The sequence below is a fragment of the Fukomys damarensis genome, unplaced genomic scaffold (assembly GCF_012274545.1).
Source record: "Fukomys damarensis isolate Sample0158 unplaced genomic scaffold, DMR_v1.0_HiC HiC_scaffold_26, whole genome shotgun sequence".
NCBI classification, from domain to species: Eukaryota; Metazoa; Chordata; class Mammalia; order Rodentia; family Bathyergidae; genus Fukomys; species Fukomys damarensis.
The window spans coordinates 28,512,705-28,527,151 of record NW_022900938.1 but is presented as its reverse complement, the minus strand read 5'-3'; the positions used below and the strand labels follow the sequence as shown (position 1 = coordinate 28,527,151).

Genomic DNA, 14,447 nt, shown 5'->3' with positions numbered 1-14,447 from the left:
TGCTAAATAATCATAGTAATTTATTCCATGCATAATTTTGTAAAGGATGCAGAACCATAAGAGGGAAAATGTCAATTGTACTTCCAAATATCCTGACTTCTTGAAATACAGACATTGACATTGTTCTTTTTTAACCTTCAGTTAGAATACAGTGAAAGAACTTTGATAAATTCTGAATAAATTTTTGATATCTTATAGTTATAAAGCTTTGTGCTTTAAATTTCATGATCTAAAAATCTTAACTTGAATAAAATATAACTTAAGTCACAATATTTACTTTAATTATTATGATTTAATTTTCTATCATTTTTGTTTTTTGTACCGGGGACCAAAATAGGGACCTTGCTCTTGCTAGGTGGGGGTGTGGCACCACTGAGCTAAATCCCTGGCCCTCTTTCACTCTTAAAACTGAATCATTTTAATTACACCAGCATTTAATTTAAAATAATTGTTTTTCAAAGAGCGGGATACTTTTGGGACAAATGACAAAAATCATATTTTTGGAGCTGAAAATAACCTCAGGTATTCTTTATTTCTTTTAGTATGAGTTTAAGAAAAACATAGTACACTACATTTTTACTAGGAGAATCAACCCTAAGTTACATCTTTATAGTGAGTGTCTTGATTTTAGATAAAAATCAAACTAACAACAGTTTTAGAGGATTGGTGACAGCAGGGGATTTATTGACAACACGTGAAGTAAAAAGGCACATCTGTATTTTACTCTAATCCCGGGCTCTTCATCACTGTACATCCTTCCCATGTAATAGAGGAAATCAAAGAAAATAAAGTATATGCGAACCTTTTGTAAATTCTACTGTACAGTGTAAATTAAACTGTAACAACAGAATGTCAGAAACTGTGCCAGAACACTGGAGAAAATGGTTTAGAGGTGCTAATAGTTCAGTAAATTATTTTTCTTATTTTATGGAAATCACAGGTGACCTAAAGATAAACATTCTTCTTCTTGAAAGGTGATATTATATCACAGAGTATAAAATTATATTCACTTAAGCTTCAGAAGAGTAATAAAAATTATCAGATAAATGAGTGAAGTTATGCGAATTGGTTTATCTTTATTTCAAGCATTTAGACAAATTAGTTGAACACTGAAATAGTCTATTCTAGAAGGGTGGAAAATAACTAGTCTAATACTCTCTTTTTAAAGTGACAATAAAAGCAAGTAAAATTTTCTTTTCAGTTTTATTATCTACCAGTAACATATTTCAAAAAAAAACAGAGACTGTTACTGCATGATTCATTAGGAAAAGAAATATCTGTATATAAAAATATTAAGTATATGAAACTTAAACTCAACATGTGCTTATATATAGCTATATCTTTATTATTTGGAGAAAAAAAATGAAAAAAAACTCCAGTGATGGTTGTATGCAACATGTAGAATTGATCACAGAAACCACAGATGTTTTATTATAATTCTTAAAGAAATGATAGCATTCTAGAAAACAATAAAGCATACAGTGTTTTCTAATAACTATATATCTGGAATGTAATGTTTGTTCGGCAAGTTCACTTATCCATAATATTTAGTGGTATGCTAACAAATACTTTGCCAACAGTTGTTAAACTCCAGATCAAGAAAAGTTCTTCAGCCTCTCACTTGATGGCACAATAGGAAGAGGCATTTGGCTGTCAAAGTAAAAACTGCTACCAATTTAAAAAATTGAAATATATGCAAACCATTAATTGGCAATTAACAATTTTTCTTTAAAATTCATTACAGAAATAGAAATGACTTGTTATTTAAAATCCAGGGAAGAGGCTGGGGAATGTAGCTGTGTGGTTAAATTCCCTGGCATGTAAAAGGCTAGAGATTAAAATAAAAAGAAGAAGAAAGAAACCAAATAAATAAAATTTATGGAAAAGAAATGTTAACTATAAATATAAGTCTAAATAATTTGATTAGGTAATTTTCAAAAAGACTACAATCTCTTTTTTAGGCTATCATTTTTAACTTGTCCACACCTAGGGGAAAGGCAGGTAAGCAATGAAAAAAAATACATGCATAACACTAATTCTTACTTGAATCTTGAGTATATGATGTCCAGTCAAACTCATTAACAGTTTCATTTATAAGTGTGCCATTGTAATCCACGGTAATATTCTTCTGTATACTGTGTTCCTCCAGGGAAGCGTTGGAAGGTGGCCACTGTACACATTTATTCCGCAGGTTGCCCATGAACAGCTGCAGCCCAATGAGCGCGAACACGCTCAGACAGAACACAGTCAGGATCATGACATCTGAGAGCTTCTTCACTGACTGGATCAGCGCCCCTACAATGGTCTTCAGGCCTGAAAGAAGAAGCCTATTGCTATGAAAGCACATCTGGGATAATAAATGCTTCATACAATTCTCTTAAAAATGGAACGCATGCATAAATCTAAAAATACAATGTTAGTGGAGGACAAGGTTTCTGGAAAGCTGAAGAGCTCATGAACATGAACTCTGAAAACTTAATGATCCAAACAATGAAATGCAATTCCCATTCCATTATAATGAGAGAAAATGACAGAGGTCCATGATTCTCCTGAACTCTGTATTAAAGAAAGGGTCTTGAATTTCTCCTCTTTTGCTAGTGAAGATTACCCACACTTTCTCTAGAGTTAATTGTCAATTTTGTAACAAATTACCTGAATAAATATGCTTGAATTCCTACCGATAAGTAGGAAGGATTTTGCTGTAAAACCGGGGGTGACTTAAAATTCAAGTGCATTTTAAGATAAATCCTCCATGCAGATTCATGCAAATATTTACTATCTTATCTCTTCTTTTTTTAAGCAAAAGATTTAGAATACTTATGTCATTTACACATAGGCATCAATGGCTACAATGAGTAAAAAATTAGATGCATGCATTCTTCAGGAAACAAGTTATTTATAAAACTGACATGACAAAAACAATACTTCTAAATGCAATTCACTCAAACTGCATAGCACAATGTCTTATGTAAGAAACTGTTAAATTCCAATACTGCTAAAATTTAAGCTCAAACAATAAGCATCATTTTCTGTGAAACACTCTGTCTTATCATTCTTGATTATCTGTACATAATTCTAAACACCAGGCAAAGAAGCTGATGCTAAAGGAACTTAGCGAGTGAAATGTTTAATTTTGCTCTCACCTGGAATGACTGAAATTGTTTTCAAAGCTCGGAGAACTCTGAATGTTCTCAATGCTGAGACGTTGCCCAGGTCCACAAACTCTGTCACGTACCTGCAGTAGGGAGTTCACACACAAACGCAATGACAAGATACAAAGCAAGTTCTAGGTCCCTGTTTTACACTAACAACTTCTTACCTGGGGTTACCTGAGTAATTTTCAGAGCTCTCGAGAATCTGAAATTGCAAAGAACTAAAAAAAAAGTGCCTAGTTTACAAATTCTGTTACATACCTGTAGGATTAAAATCAGAGTTACTCAAGATTTGAGCAAGATTTATGTTGTTTGCTGCTTTTATAAAGACTTTTCTGGTGATTTTAAGTGAAAAATATTTTAAGTGGCAAATTAGAAATTAGAATCTATTGCTATGGCTTTATTTTCATAATTTTGTAAAGCAATGTAATCAATATCATATGTAATTTAGGAGTATTAAGTAAAAAGAAAATAAATGTTGGCTAAGGATTCAGGGTTTCAGTTAAGAAATTCACCCAAAAGAAAGTTAGGCATGAAAAGGTCTTATTTTCTTTATGTACAAAATATGGTCTTTCTAGTGTAACTTTTAAATAAAAATTAGGCAAATTAAGAACAATACTTTATGGTAAAAAGGCCATTATTATTATTTTATTCTCAAGAAACAAAAGCCCCAATTGGCTTCTTTTAAACTGGCACTAGAGGGAATGGTGAAGAATTGGTTCATCTTGCTCAGATATGAAATTAAGATCGGACAGGCAGTGTTTGGAGCTCTGACTATATCATTGGTATGCAGTGATCCACCACATTACACCTGCAAAGGCCAAGCAAGGAGGCTCCCAAAGCAAGCATGAAGGCCAGTGGTATTGGTTCACAATCCTCTACATTTTACTCTCATCTACTTCTAAGTGGATTTGCATTATTATTTTTTCAGTTCTCTTTCTGGGCAAGTTTAGCACTAGGAATAAAAAGAGAGACACAGGAAGTGTGCATATTACTGAATACACGTGGATAGCAGGAAGCTCATAGTCATCAGATAAAGATAAAGTTTATATTGATAGTAAAGAAAGAGATGAAGAAGTCCATAAAGAGAAAGAGGTAAAGAAGAAAGAAGTCAGAAAATAAATAGAAGCAGAGAAAATGTGTTTATTTATAAGCCTTGTTAGCCTGTTGGTGGAATAAAAATTCATTAAATTGATGTAATATATCTTTCCTGTTAGTTTGACATTCAGAGTATTTTGGTGCTGGTAGATATTTATTTTCTATTACTCCATCAAAACTGTTTTTTGTTTTGTTTTGTTTTGTTTTTTAAATGAGGCCTCAGTAGATAGTTCAGACTGGTCTTGAACTATATAGCCAAGGCTGGCCTCGAACTTGTAGTGATCCTCCTACCACAGCCTCCCAAGTGCTGGTATTACAGGCATGTACCACCATGCCAGGCTACTCTGTCAAAGTAATAAAAGAAACTGTACGTGAGTGTGCATACCAGAGGTAAGATCAGTGCAAATTTGTGAACCAGTAGAATTATTTGTGCCTGTAACTTTTAAAGCCATTTTCACAGGTATATTACAAACTCATGCATATTTTTTTATTAAGGTGTGTGTATGTGTGTGTGTGTGTGTTAAAAAGGGGTGTATACACAACTTGCTTACATTTGTTACATGCAAAATTTTAGTTTCAACTACTGCAAAGACTTCATGCATAAAGATGAAATGTTACCCAGACCTCTGAGGTGCTAAATTAAAACAGAGCTTAAATGTCATAAATTATGCCAAAATATTCTACAGGTAAAGCAAACGTATTCTTTAAAAACATAAACACCAACGGAAAACCAAACGTAGTCTTTTTTTGAGGTCTCAGAAAAGGCACTCACGCGAATGTAATGACAGTGAAATCAAGCCAGTTCCATGGATCTCGAAGGAAAGTAAAATCTTCTAAACAGAATCCCCTTGCAATAATTTTTATGAGTGATTCAAAAGTATATATCCCTGTGAAGGTGTACCTAGAAACAAGTATTCAGAAATTGATAAAGCAATATTTTCTTTCAAAACATCATTTTCTTATTCTTCTATCAGTAGAATAGAGGAAAACTAAAGACAGAAACACAGTAGGATTGGTTTTATTTTTATAGATCTAAAACATAGCCCTATATTTTAATTCAACTCCCTAACACATAAAGAGTTCTTTTAAAAGTACAGTAAGAGCAATGTGATCAACACACACCATATAAAGTCATTCTAGCTACAGCCTGAAATATCTCTGTATTGACAGAAATGAATAGATCCTCTTGAGAATTATCCAGTGAGTTCAAAAGGTATAGAGGAACCAATCAATAATATTGCTGAAGCACAGAATGTTTTTTTGAAGGCAAAGCATTCTCAGTTAAAATGAGAATTCTCAGATTTTTTTTTTTAAGAATGAGAAGACAGTGACAAGTTCCCTTTTTAAAAATATAGGCTAATTTACTCAGAAAAGGACTTTATTAAAATCCAGGTAGATTATTATGAGTTATACGAGGTGAACATCTAATTCTGAGAACAATTTTGTAATAATTCAGAAAGTTTTTATTTAGAATTTGGAGTTGGTGTATGGTATAAAATTATAGAAGTCAGAGTGACTGAAGACCTCTGGGGTTTACATATTAACATTGGTATTTTAAGAATTCTTTGTATACAAAGGTTTGAAAATGAATCCACCCACTTTCTTATTGGTTCCAACCTAGGAGTGTCAAGGGAAGAGGCTCTTGGGAACAGCTCAGCAGAGGTAGGGACTGCAGTTGCAGAATATTAGGGACTACAACACAAGCAGTGTGAAAAGGTGTGGAGCTTTGATTGCAGAAGCCCTATCTGCAGGGGGTACCTCCAACCTGGCCCCTCTGCCCTCAAGGGTCCCTCAAGTTCTATAATATTGAAATTTTGAAATTTTTTAAGCCAAATTTTTGGTTACTATGCCTGAAACTCAGAGTCCTGACTGGAAGCAAATGTGCTGGACAGAAGGAGAACATTGTGAGGTTCAACGTTGACTTCTTATAGCATTTATAATTTTCTGTTCTGGACTCTGAACTCACTGAATTAGGTGGGAATTTGGGTACGAGACTCTCTGGCGCTTTTCTGTCATTGCTTTCATGAAGTTTCATTGGACAATGTAATTGCAAAGAAAGAGTGATGAGTGTCCAGGTAGAATGGACTTCCAGGGACTATCAGATACAAGTAAAAGAGAGAAAATAGATCTAACACCAGCAAGCATAGGCATGAATTGTGCAGGCCAATTCTTTCTGCAAGACTGTGTTTACAAATGGCTTTAATACAAATGCTCTTCTGTTTTATTTAAATGATTCATCAAGGCATAGTTTCAAAATAATAAGTATATATACATGTATATATTTAAATATTTAAAATGTGAGTTGAACTTACTCTACATTCTTTGTCCAATCAGGAGGGTTACTCATGGTCATAAACACACAGTTGGTCAAAATAGTGCACATGATAAGCATGCTGAATAATGTAGGCTTTTGTTAAGGAACGCACACAAAAACAATCCAAGTTCAATTATTATATGGTGTAAATCTAACATTGAAAAGCCTGAAATGTTGCTCAGTCAAGATTCAGTGAGAAATATACTGTTCATGAGTCATCTAATCAGTTTAAACTTCAGTTTCTTCACTGGTAACATGTGGATAATAATATCATCTTCACAGAATAATTGCTTAGATTAAATGAGATGGAATATGAGAAGACATTATGTAGTAGAAGGTGTTTCTTTTGCAACTTTTATTCTTTGAGACAGTGTCTCAGTGTGTAGGACAGGCTGGCCTAGAATTTACCACCCACCTGCCTTAGCCTCCCAAATACTTGGATTACAGTCATGCTCTACCATACCAGTCTGGATTTTGCACATTTATTAACCTGATATATTTATGTCTCAGAGAACTTTAGTCGAGGAGACTGTGCTTGTGCCATCGGGAGTTGCTCAGTTTTTGAGGAGAAAATATTGAACTATTTCAGGCAATTAAAATGACATTATCGAAGAAGGTCACATATCCGCAATATGGAAATTTCTTCAACACATGTTATCCAGTACAGCTCACAGTCTAAGTGTTGGGTTGTTCTATTTCAACTGAATTTGTACAAGTACAGCAGCAATGGAGGACATGAAAAGTAAATATTCTTGGTGAGGCTTAATGATGTCAATGTTGAACCCACCTTGAGACCATAAAGTGAAGTAAATCAGAAACATAAATTTAAATATTGTATAGTTTCTTTTATACAAGAGATCCAAAGCGTAACACAAAATAAAAGATAGATAATAAGAAACAGGAAGATAGGTCTTTTGCAAAAGGGAAGGGGACCAAGAGATAGAGGGAGTGTGTGTGGCGGGGGGACTAAGAGGAGAGAGAATGCAAAAAGAATTAAGCTGTATTATGCATATGGACAAGCTCCTTGTGAGGAATGTGACCATTATGTATTGCAAATATGAACTAATTAAAAAATTAAAACGGAAATGGAAAAAAAGACTAAAAAAATGCGAATGTAATGAAAATTCAACATAGAAGGTGATCTCCAGTGAGAGGAGACCCGTCCTCTCCACACCACTGAACTGCCTGCCCTGTGTGTCCACTTACATTTATACAGTGGAGCTCACGATAGACAGAAACATCATTTTGTGTGCAAATCAAAATAATTAAGATGTGATGAAATGCTAGGAACAAAGTCTGTATATCATGAATATGCTTCTTCTAAGTGTTAGATAAAACAAGTAATAGAATCAAAGAAATGAAAAGGACATTGAAAAACAACTAATCTTATCATTCATTTTTAGAAGTCAGAGAAACAGGGCCTCAGCTCAACTAGCCCTAGACAACTTGGCATGGGACTGTAGGACACAGACTTTTTTTTTTTTTTTTTTTTTTTTTTTTTTTTTTTTTTTTCAGTTCCAATATTCTTTCTGCTACTGACTACTACCCAAACAAAAATTTTCCGTAAGTGAAAAAGAAAATTTTCATCAAATGACCACATGGAATACAAAAATAGGAAAATAACGTTACCATTCCATATGAAACCTTGAATTCTCTTGCTACCACCTTAAAAATAAAATGGTCTTTTAGTTTTGGTGTTTTTTGTTTTTGTTTTTTGTGCAGCTTTTCTTTCTGTTTTTGGCAGTGCTGGATTTCCAACTCGGGGCCTCGTTCTTGCAAGTGCTCTATTACTGAGCTGTAGCTCTAGCCCAGACTTTAAGATTTTAGAATCTATTTTTTAAAAAGTCAAGGATATGAGCTTATGATAATTATCATATAATTTCTATACTTATTATGGGCCACATCATCAGAAAAGAAGTTCTACCCTGATAAAGTTCATAAGGGAAGTTAGTTGTAGAAATCTTTTTAACACTAATCAGAATAACAAAGCCAAATCCCTTAAGACCATTTGGAAATACAATCTTAGCTTCTTTCATTAACTTACAGAATCTTTCCCAGGCAATCAGCTTTGCATGGCAGTCATAATTCAGTGACTTAAATTTGAAATTCAGCCAGTATTCCAGTACGTCTTTCACAAAAACTACAAGGAGAGTTTAAGAATTTGCTACGTGCTTTCCAAAGTCTCCTTACATTTTTCTACAGAAACTATACTTACCAGCTTATTCTAAGGCACATTAAAGCATTTTACATTATAGCTAAGGTTAATCTTTATTTTATTTTATTCTATTTTATTTTTTTGGTACTGGGGATTGAACTCGGGTCCTTGCACTTGCAAGGCAGGCCACCGAACCGCTGAGCTAAATCACTGGCCCTAGCTAAGGTTAATCTTTATTTTATTTTATTCTATTTTATTTTTTTGGTACTGGGGATTGAACTCGGGTCCTTGCACTTGCAAGGCAGGCCACCGAACCGCTGAGCTAAATCACTGGCCCTAGCTAAGGTTAATCTTGATTCAAGAAGTATATTCATTTGTTACTATATCATTAGTCATTGAAAATTTTATACATCTTTGTTCAAAGATGGTGAAGATAAACACGACTATCTTGTGGTTGTCTTGTAGGCTTCAATATGAGTATTTTTAGAAATAAAACAACCATTTACACATATATGTAATATTAAAGACTTTCTAAGTGACACCTATGTGATTAATCAACTTTAAGAATAAGGCTTATATGACACAGGAAGATACAAAATCAGAGTGATGAAATCTATAGAATGTGGACATTTCCCAACTTAACTTTATATTTAGCCACAAAGCATTATCAATTATATAGAAATAGTTAATATTAATAACTTGAAAAGGATATGAGTGTACCAAAATCTTAATAGCTATTTTCCTAAGAGGGTTGAAGGGAGTTAAAATGTACAGGGCAGAGGTGGCACTGAACCGGAAGATGGCCTTCCCTTTATTCAATACTATAAAAGTCTGTAAGACAGAAACACAACAAAGAAGTATAAAAGCACAAACCACTTCAATACCATTATTTTCAATTATCTTTTATAGTGAATAGTTCCACAGTTATACAAGAAATCATGGTAATCACAACTTTTTGATGTGCACCACGAATGGACTGTGTGCAACTGGATCTCTTCTAGGCTAGAGAGAAATCTAATGTTAGCACTTACCTATTTTACCTGATACTTACCTGCAATTTTACTGTACTTGAGACACTTAGCCAGGAGAATATTTATTTTCTCAGTATTCTGTATGTCTGTGTTAGATGAAAGTCTTAAATGTGGATACATTTCATTTTTATTTAGAAGTATCCAGATTCTACATCACTTTAATATTCATTTCAGCTTTCCCATTTTTAATGTTTTGAAAATTAATCTTGAGGAATGCAAAGGCATTATATAAAGCTGACAAATACTTTTGAAGTAAATAGTCTTTTACATCTGCGCTAATAAAATAAACATTATTACTCCAATAGTAACAGAAAATAAAAGCATCCACCATCAAACCCACTCTTGCATTAGATGGATATAATCCAATAATTGATTTCTAGAGGCCAAATTCCCCGGAGAGTAACCGTATACCAGTAGTGCTAAATTCTGTACTGGGATTTCTGAGTTAGCGGACACATTGTGTTCTAATCCCAATTGACTGTCTATCTCTTACAGCATTTCCTTTAGAGGAAAAGCTCAGAGTCTTTGAAGAACCCAGGATTCGTGAGTATGAACGGAATTGCACCTGGAAATATTAGACTTTTTGATAACAAGAGATTTAAGAAACAGTGTTCAATAGCGTGTTTCTTAAGGTAATGTACTGTACTCAGAAAGAGCCAGATGTGTGGCAAGGCTATTTTCTTTGTGGAGAAATATAAAGAGAAGATAATTTTTAGCTCTTTTATTTTATTTCTTTTTTGGCAGTGCAGGAGATTGAATGCCAGACCTTCTACAAGCGCTGCACCACTGAGCTATGGCCCTAAGACCCTAGCTATGACATCTTTCACCCACCCATCAAAAGTTTTGTTTCTTAGCCTTAGGAGGCATATTTGCATGGAACCCTTATGACAAAGCAAGCCATAACTTTAAATTATTTTCCACCAAAAATTTCTGATAATGCTTTTTCTTCTACATCCAGGATTTAGGTCATTAATGGGGTTCTCCTTTCTTTTCCTCCTTTTCCATCAAGTTTTTCAAATAATTATTCTAAATAGTACCTGAGTTGCTGTTTGAAATTATCGCTCAGTGTCTTGCATGAATAGAAGAGACATCTGCTGTGAAAATGTGGTCTGCAAGTCACTCCTGGGCCACAACAATTTAAATACAAACATTGACAGAACAGTTGTGTTTAGAAACTTGTAAAGCAATTTAACAAACTAATAGTGTGTCTATTGAATCTCATAATAAAAGTGTCGGAGGCTGTGGTTTGTGTCAGTTTCACCGCAAATTTTTTAGAAATTAATTTTGCTGCACTTTATAGAAGACAGAGCAAAGGTAGAGAAGCTTTCTTCTAAGCTTACCCTTTGCGTTCCTGCAACCATCTTTGAAAGACTCAGTCAAGATCATAAAGAATATTGTAGCATGAATTCAATTTACTGGAGGAGGGGGGACTGCGTCTGTGCTTTCTGAGGAAGAACCACCCACTGAAAATAGTTGGCCCTTTTTTCCTATTCATCCACTGTTTCTGTCCCTAAATGACATTGTAAAATCATCACAAAATGTGTACAGACTTCTGTTATGCAAATGCCTTTGCAGTAGGGAATAGGAGCATGCAAGGATACACAGTGCAAAAGTGAGTTCACTCAGGACTAAATACGGCCCACCTTTCAAAACTAGTGCATATCCCTTCTCTCTCTCACAATACGTATGAAAAACATGATAGGTACAGTTGAAGAACTAGTAAAAATATAACACGGAATACATACTCAACAGAATCTAACTGGGTATGGTGGTACAGGCCTGTAATCCCAGCACTCAGGAGGCTGAGGCAGGAGAATGGCTGAGTTCAATCTACATCTTGAGACCCTGTCTCAAATAAAGAACATCAAAAATAAAACGAAAAAAATCTGGGAATTGTTTCATTGCAAATAATATTGTAAACGAATTTTGAAGTGGATACAGTGATACAAAGAGCTCCAAAAAGATAATGAGGAAAAATTGACAATCACAGGTAACCTAGGTGAGGTTTGCCAAGATGATTCTGATGACAACTCAGAAAAGGAAAAGGTAAGGGCTACTGTCAGGGGAAAGCACCTGTGATTCTGGCTCCTTGGTCACCCTCAGCTCCACCATGAGCAGAGAAAATGCATGAAAGAAAGAAAGAAAGAGAAAATAAGAAAATAGAAAGAGAGAAATGGGTGATAAAGCAAACAGCAGAGCCAGAGCAGCTAAAGAAAAGGGTGGAGGAGAGGAAACATTTTGCCCTGAGACTAAAAAAGTAAGACAAACAAGACTCAGAAACTTGAAAGCAAGGGACCAAAAAAGATCTCAGCAAGATGAATTTAATAAAAGTACTATACCCTTAATGTTAAGAAGTAATTCTACATTTCAAAGTTTTTGATGGGTAAACCAACACTTTGAAATAAAAGTTAAAGGAAAATGAACAAAATTATTGTTCAAGGCATAGGTGGAACTTTTTACTAATTTTAGGATGTTTTCCAATTATTCAGGTAAATACGCATGTATGTGTTTCAAAGAGTGTTGAAATTTTTATAATCTGATATTTGTAAGATTTGTTTGCAGTATGTATATGCTTGAAATTAAATTTATAATTGAATTAATGAATTTTTACTGCACAGTAAAGTTTGCTCTGTTTTAATTTTTCACAAAACATACAGATGGGCAAGGTTTCCTTGCCTAGAGCTACCCAGAACTAGGTGATGATGCCAAAATTAGAGGACCATTTTCATAGTATTTTTTTTTTCTGCAAAGATTCTGGTTTTCTCAGGCTGAAACATACATGCTTCTATAAAAACTTAGCGTATATTACTTTACATATTTATGGGTTTATTTTCAATAGTTTTACAAGAAAGCAAAAATATACAGACTTGTATAGCAACTCAGTCACAGAATTTTAAATGTGCTCCTATTATGGACAGCTGAATTATTTAGGAATACTATAGGCAGTCAGACAGGGCTAGGCCCTTGAAGAAGTCAGTGCAGAAGATAAGAACACGTTACAACTGTGGCTGGAGGTGCATTCACTGAAGACCTGGTCTCAAGATAAAGATGGAATGAGTGCACCCAAACGCTTCTCCGAGGGAGGATCATTCTAAGTAGGCATCAGTCTATTCTGAGTAGGCATCAGTCACTTCGGATGGGCATCAAGACCTCTTGACCTATGATTTCTAGGAAGGGTCCCTGACCCATCCCTTCCAGGAAAGGTCCTTGTTCTTTCTGTGCACACTGGCTACCTGACTTGCTTCCCCGTGGGATCACCATCACCTAAGCGGCAATGCTTGTAACCTTACTGGCTGATCATAGTTTTGTCCCACCTTGTGCCCACCTCCTGATCTTGCTCTATAAACCCGCCCCTGTAAGTGGAGTCTGAGACAACACACTCTCTGGGCTCCCTACTGTCCTTCTCAGGCAGGAGCTGACTGTCCCTCAATAAATATTTCCTATTCTTAACCTCTGTTGTTCCTAGAGTTCATTCTTCAATTTCAGAGACCATGAACTCAGAGTATCAGGTATCTAGCAGGTTGGGAGTCGCATCTATTTCCCCTTTATCATCCGTAGATCATTATCATTTTTATATCAGAAAGTCTCATTTGAGACTTTTTATTTATTATTTACATTATTCATTTATTATTTACTGCTCTGAAGCTTATTTCTCAGATGTATGTTTCTCCCAATGGTGGCATTGATGGTACTGAGGAACAAGGAATCAAAAGTGAACACCATTTACTTGTAACGAATAATTAAGTAACACCAGAATTTTCAAACATATAGAGTTTCGTCTCCCCCTATTTTATACATAAGAAAGGGTTCCAAAAGAGAAAAGTCCAAAAGCTAGCCAAGATATTATTATATTTTGAACTGTATGAAAATATTATGTGGTTTCAAACAAAAATTTTTATAAAATTTTAAGTTGAATATCATTTTACACTTTTGAAAAATTGTAGCATTGTAGTAAGATACCTTAGCATCCTTTAAATCTACTTAGTTCACCAAAAATTTCATTAATAAAGCTCCTCAGGGTAGTCTTTATTGCATTAAATTTCTTTGATACAAAAGTAATTATTAGAATTGGGGAAGCAGGAGAATAGGCAGAAACAGGAACATCTCGTCGACACAGGATTCTCTTTGGTCCCCAAGGTTGATATGAATATTGTCAAGACTGAATCTATTTGCAGGTACCAGGAATGCGTTGTTTAATACAATTCGGCCATTCTCAAAACCTGTCTTCAGTTTACTTGTTACAAGCAGAAACAAATGCTTTATTTACAGTTCTCCAAAGGAACAGAAATGTAAACTCTATGACATTATTTTAACATGTGAACAATCACTTAACATGTGAATAGATTTTGAAACATAACACCGGGAATGAATGTGAAAGATTTTACATGTGGAAAAATCACTTTTTAGATATCTTTGTAGGACTGAAATATTTACATGTTTCAGCTTGTTCCCATTTATAACTTACCTATTTCGGAATAGTTATCCAAATCACATAATATTTATTGATCATCTACCTGAGAAGTCATTAGCATGTATGAGCATGGCAGACACTCAAAAAACACGATGGACCTAATTTTAGACTTAATTGTTATTTCAATTCAAAACACATGCAATTTTGGCCAACCCCTGTGCTGCAGTCAAGAGAAACTGAAGACATGTGAGTCTAAGAAATTTACCAATTAAGGAATGCTCATCCC

The 14,447-nt window shown here is 34.5% G+C and overlaps 1 protein-coding gene across 8 annotated transcripts in view; it reads right to left on the bottom strand.

The window, feature by feature from the left end:
- LOC104850109 (sodium channel protein type 1 subunit alpha) overlaps positions 1–14,447 on the bottom strand; it is a 150,405-nt gene that overhangs the window by 56,114 nt on the left and 79,844 nt on the right. For all 8 annotated transcript variants that reach the window (XM_010606896.3, XM_010606895.1, XM_010606901.1 and 5 more), the window contains exons 3-7: positions 9,432–9,550; positions 6,563–6,652; positions 5,023–5,151; positions 3,144–3,235; positions 2,044–2,313 (exon numbers count right to left, since the gene is read on the bottom strand). In XM_010606896.3, coding sequence (XP_010605198.1) covers positions 2,044–2,313; positions 3,144–3,235; positions 5,023–5,151; positions 6,563–6,652; positions 9,432–9,550 — 700 coding nt within the window. The remainder of the gene's footprint in view (positions 1–2,043; positions 2,314–3,143; positions 3,236–5,022; positions 5,152–6,562; positions 6,653–9,431; positions 9,551–14,447) is intronic.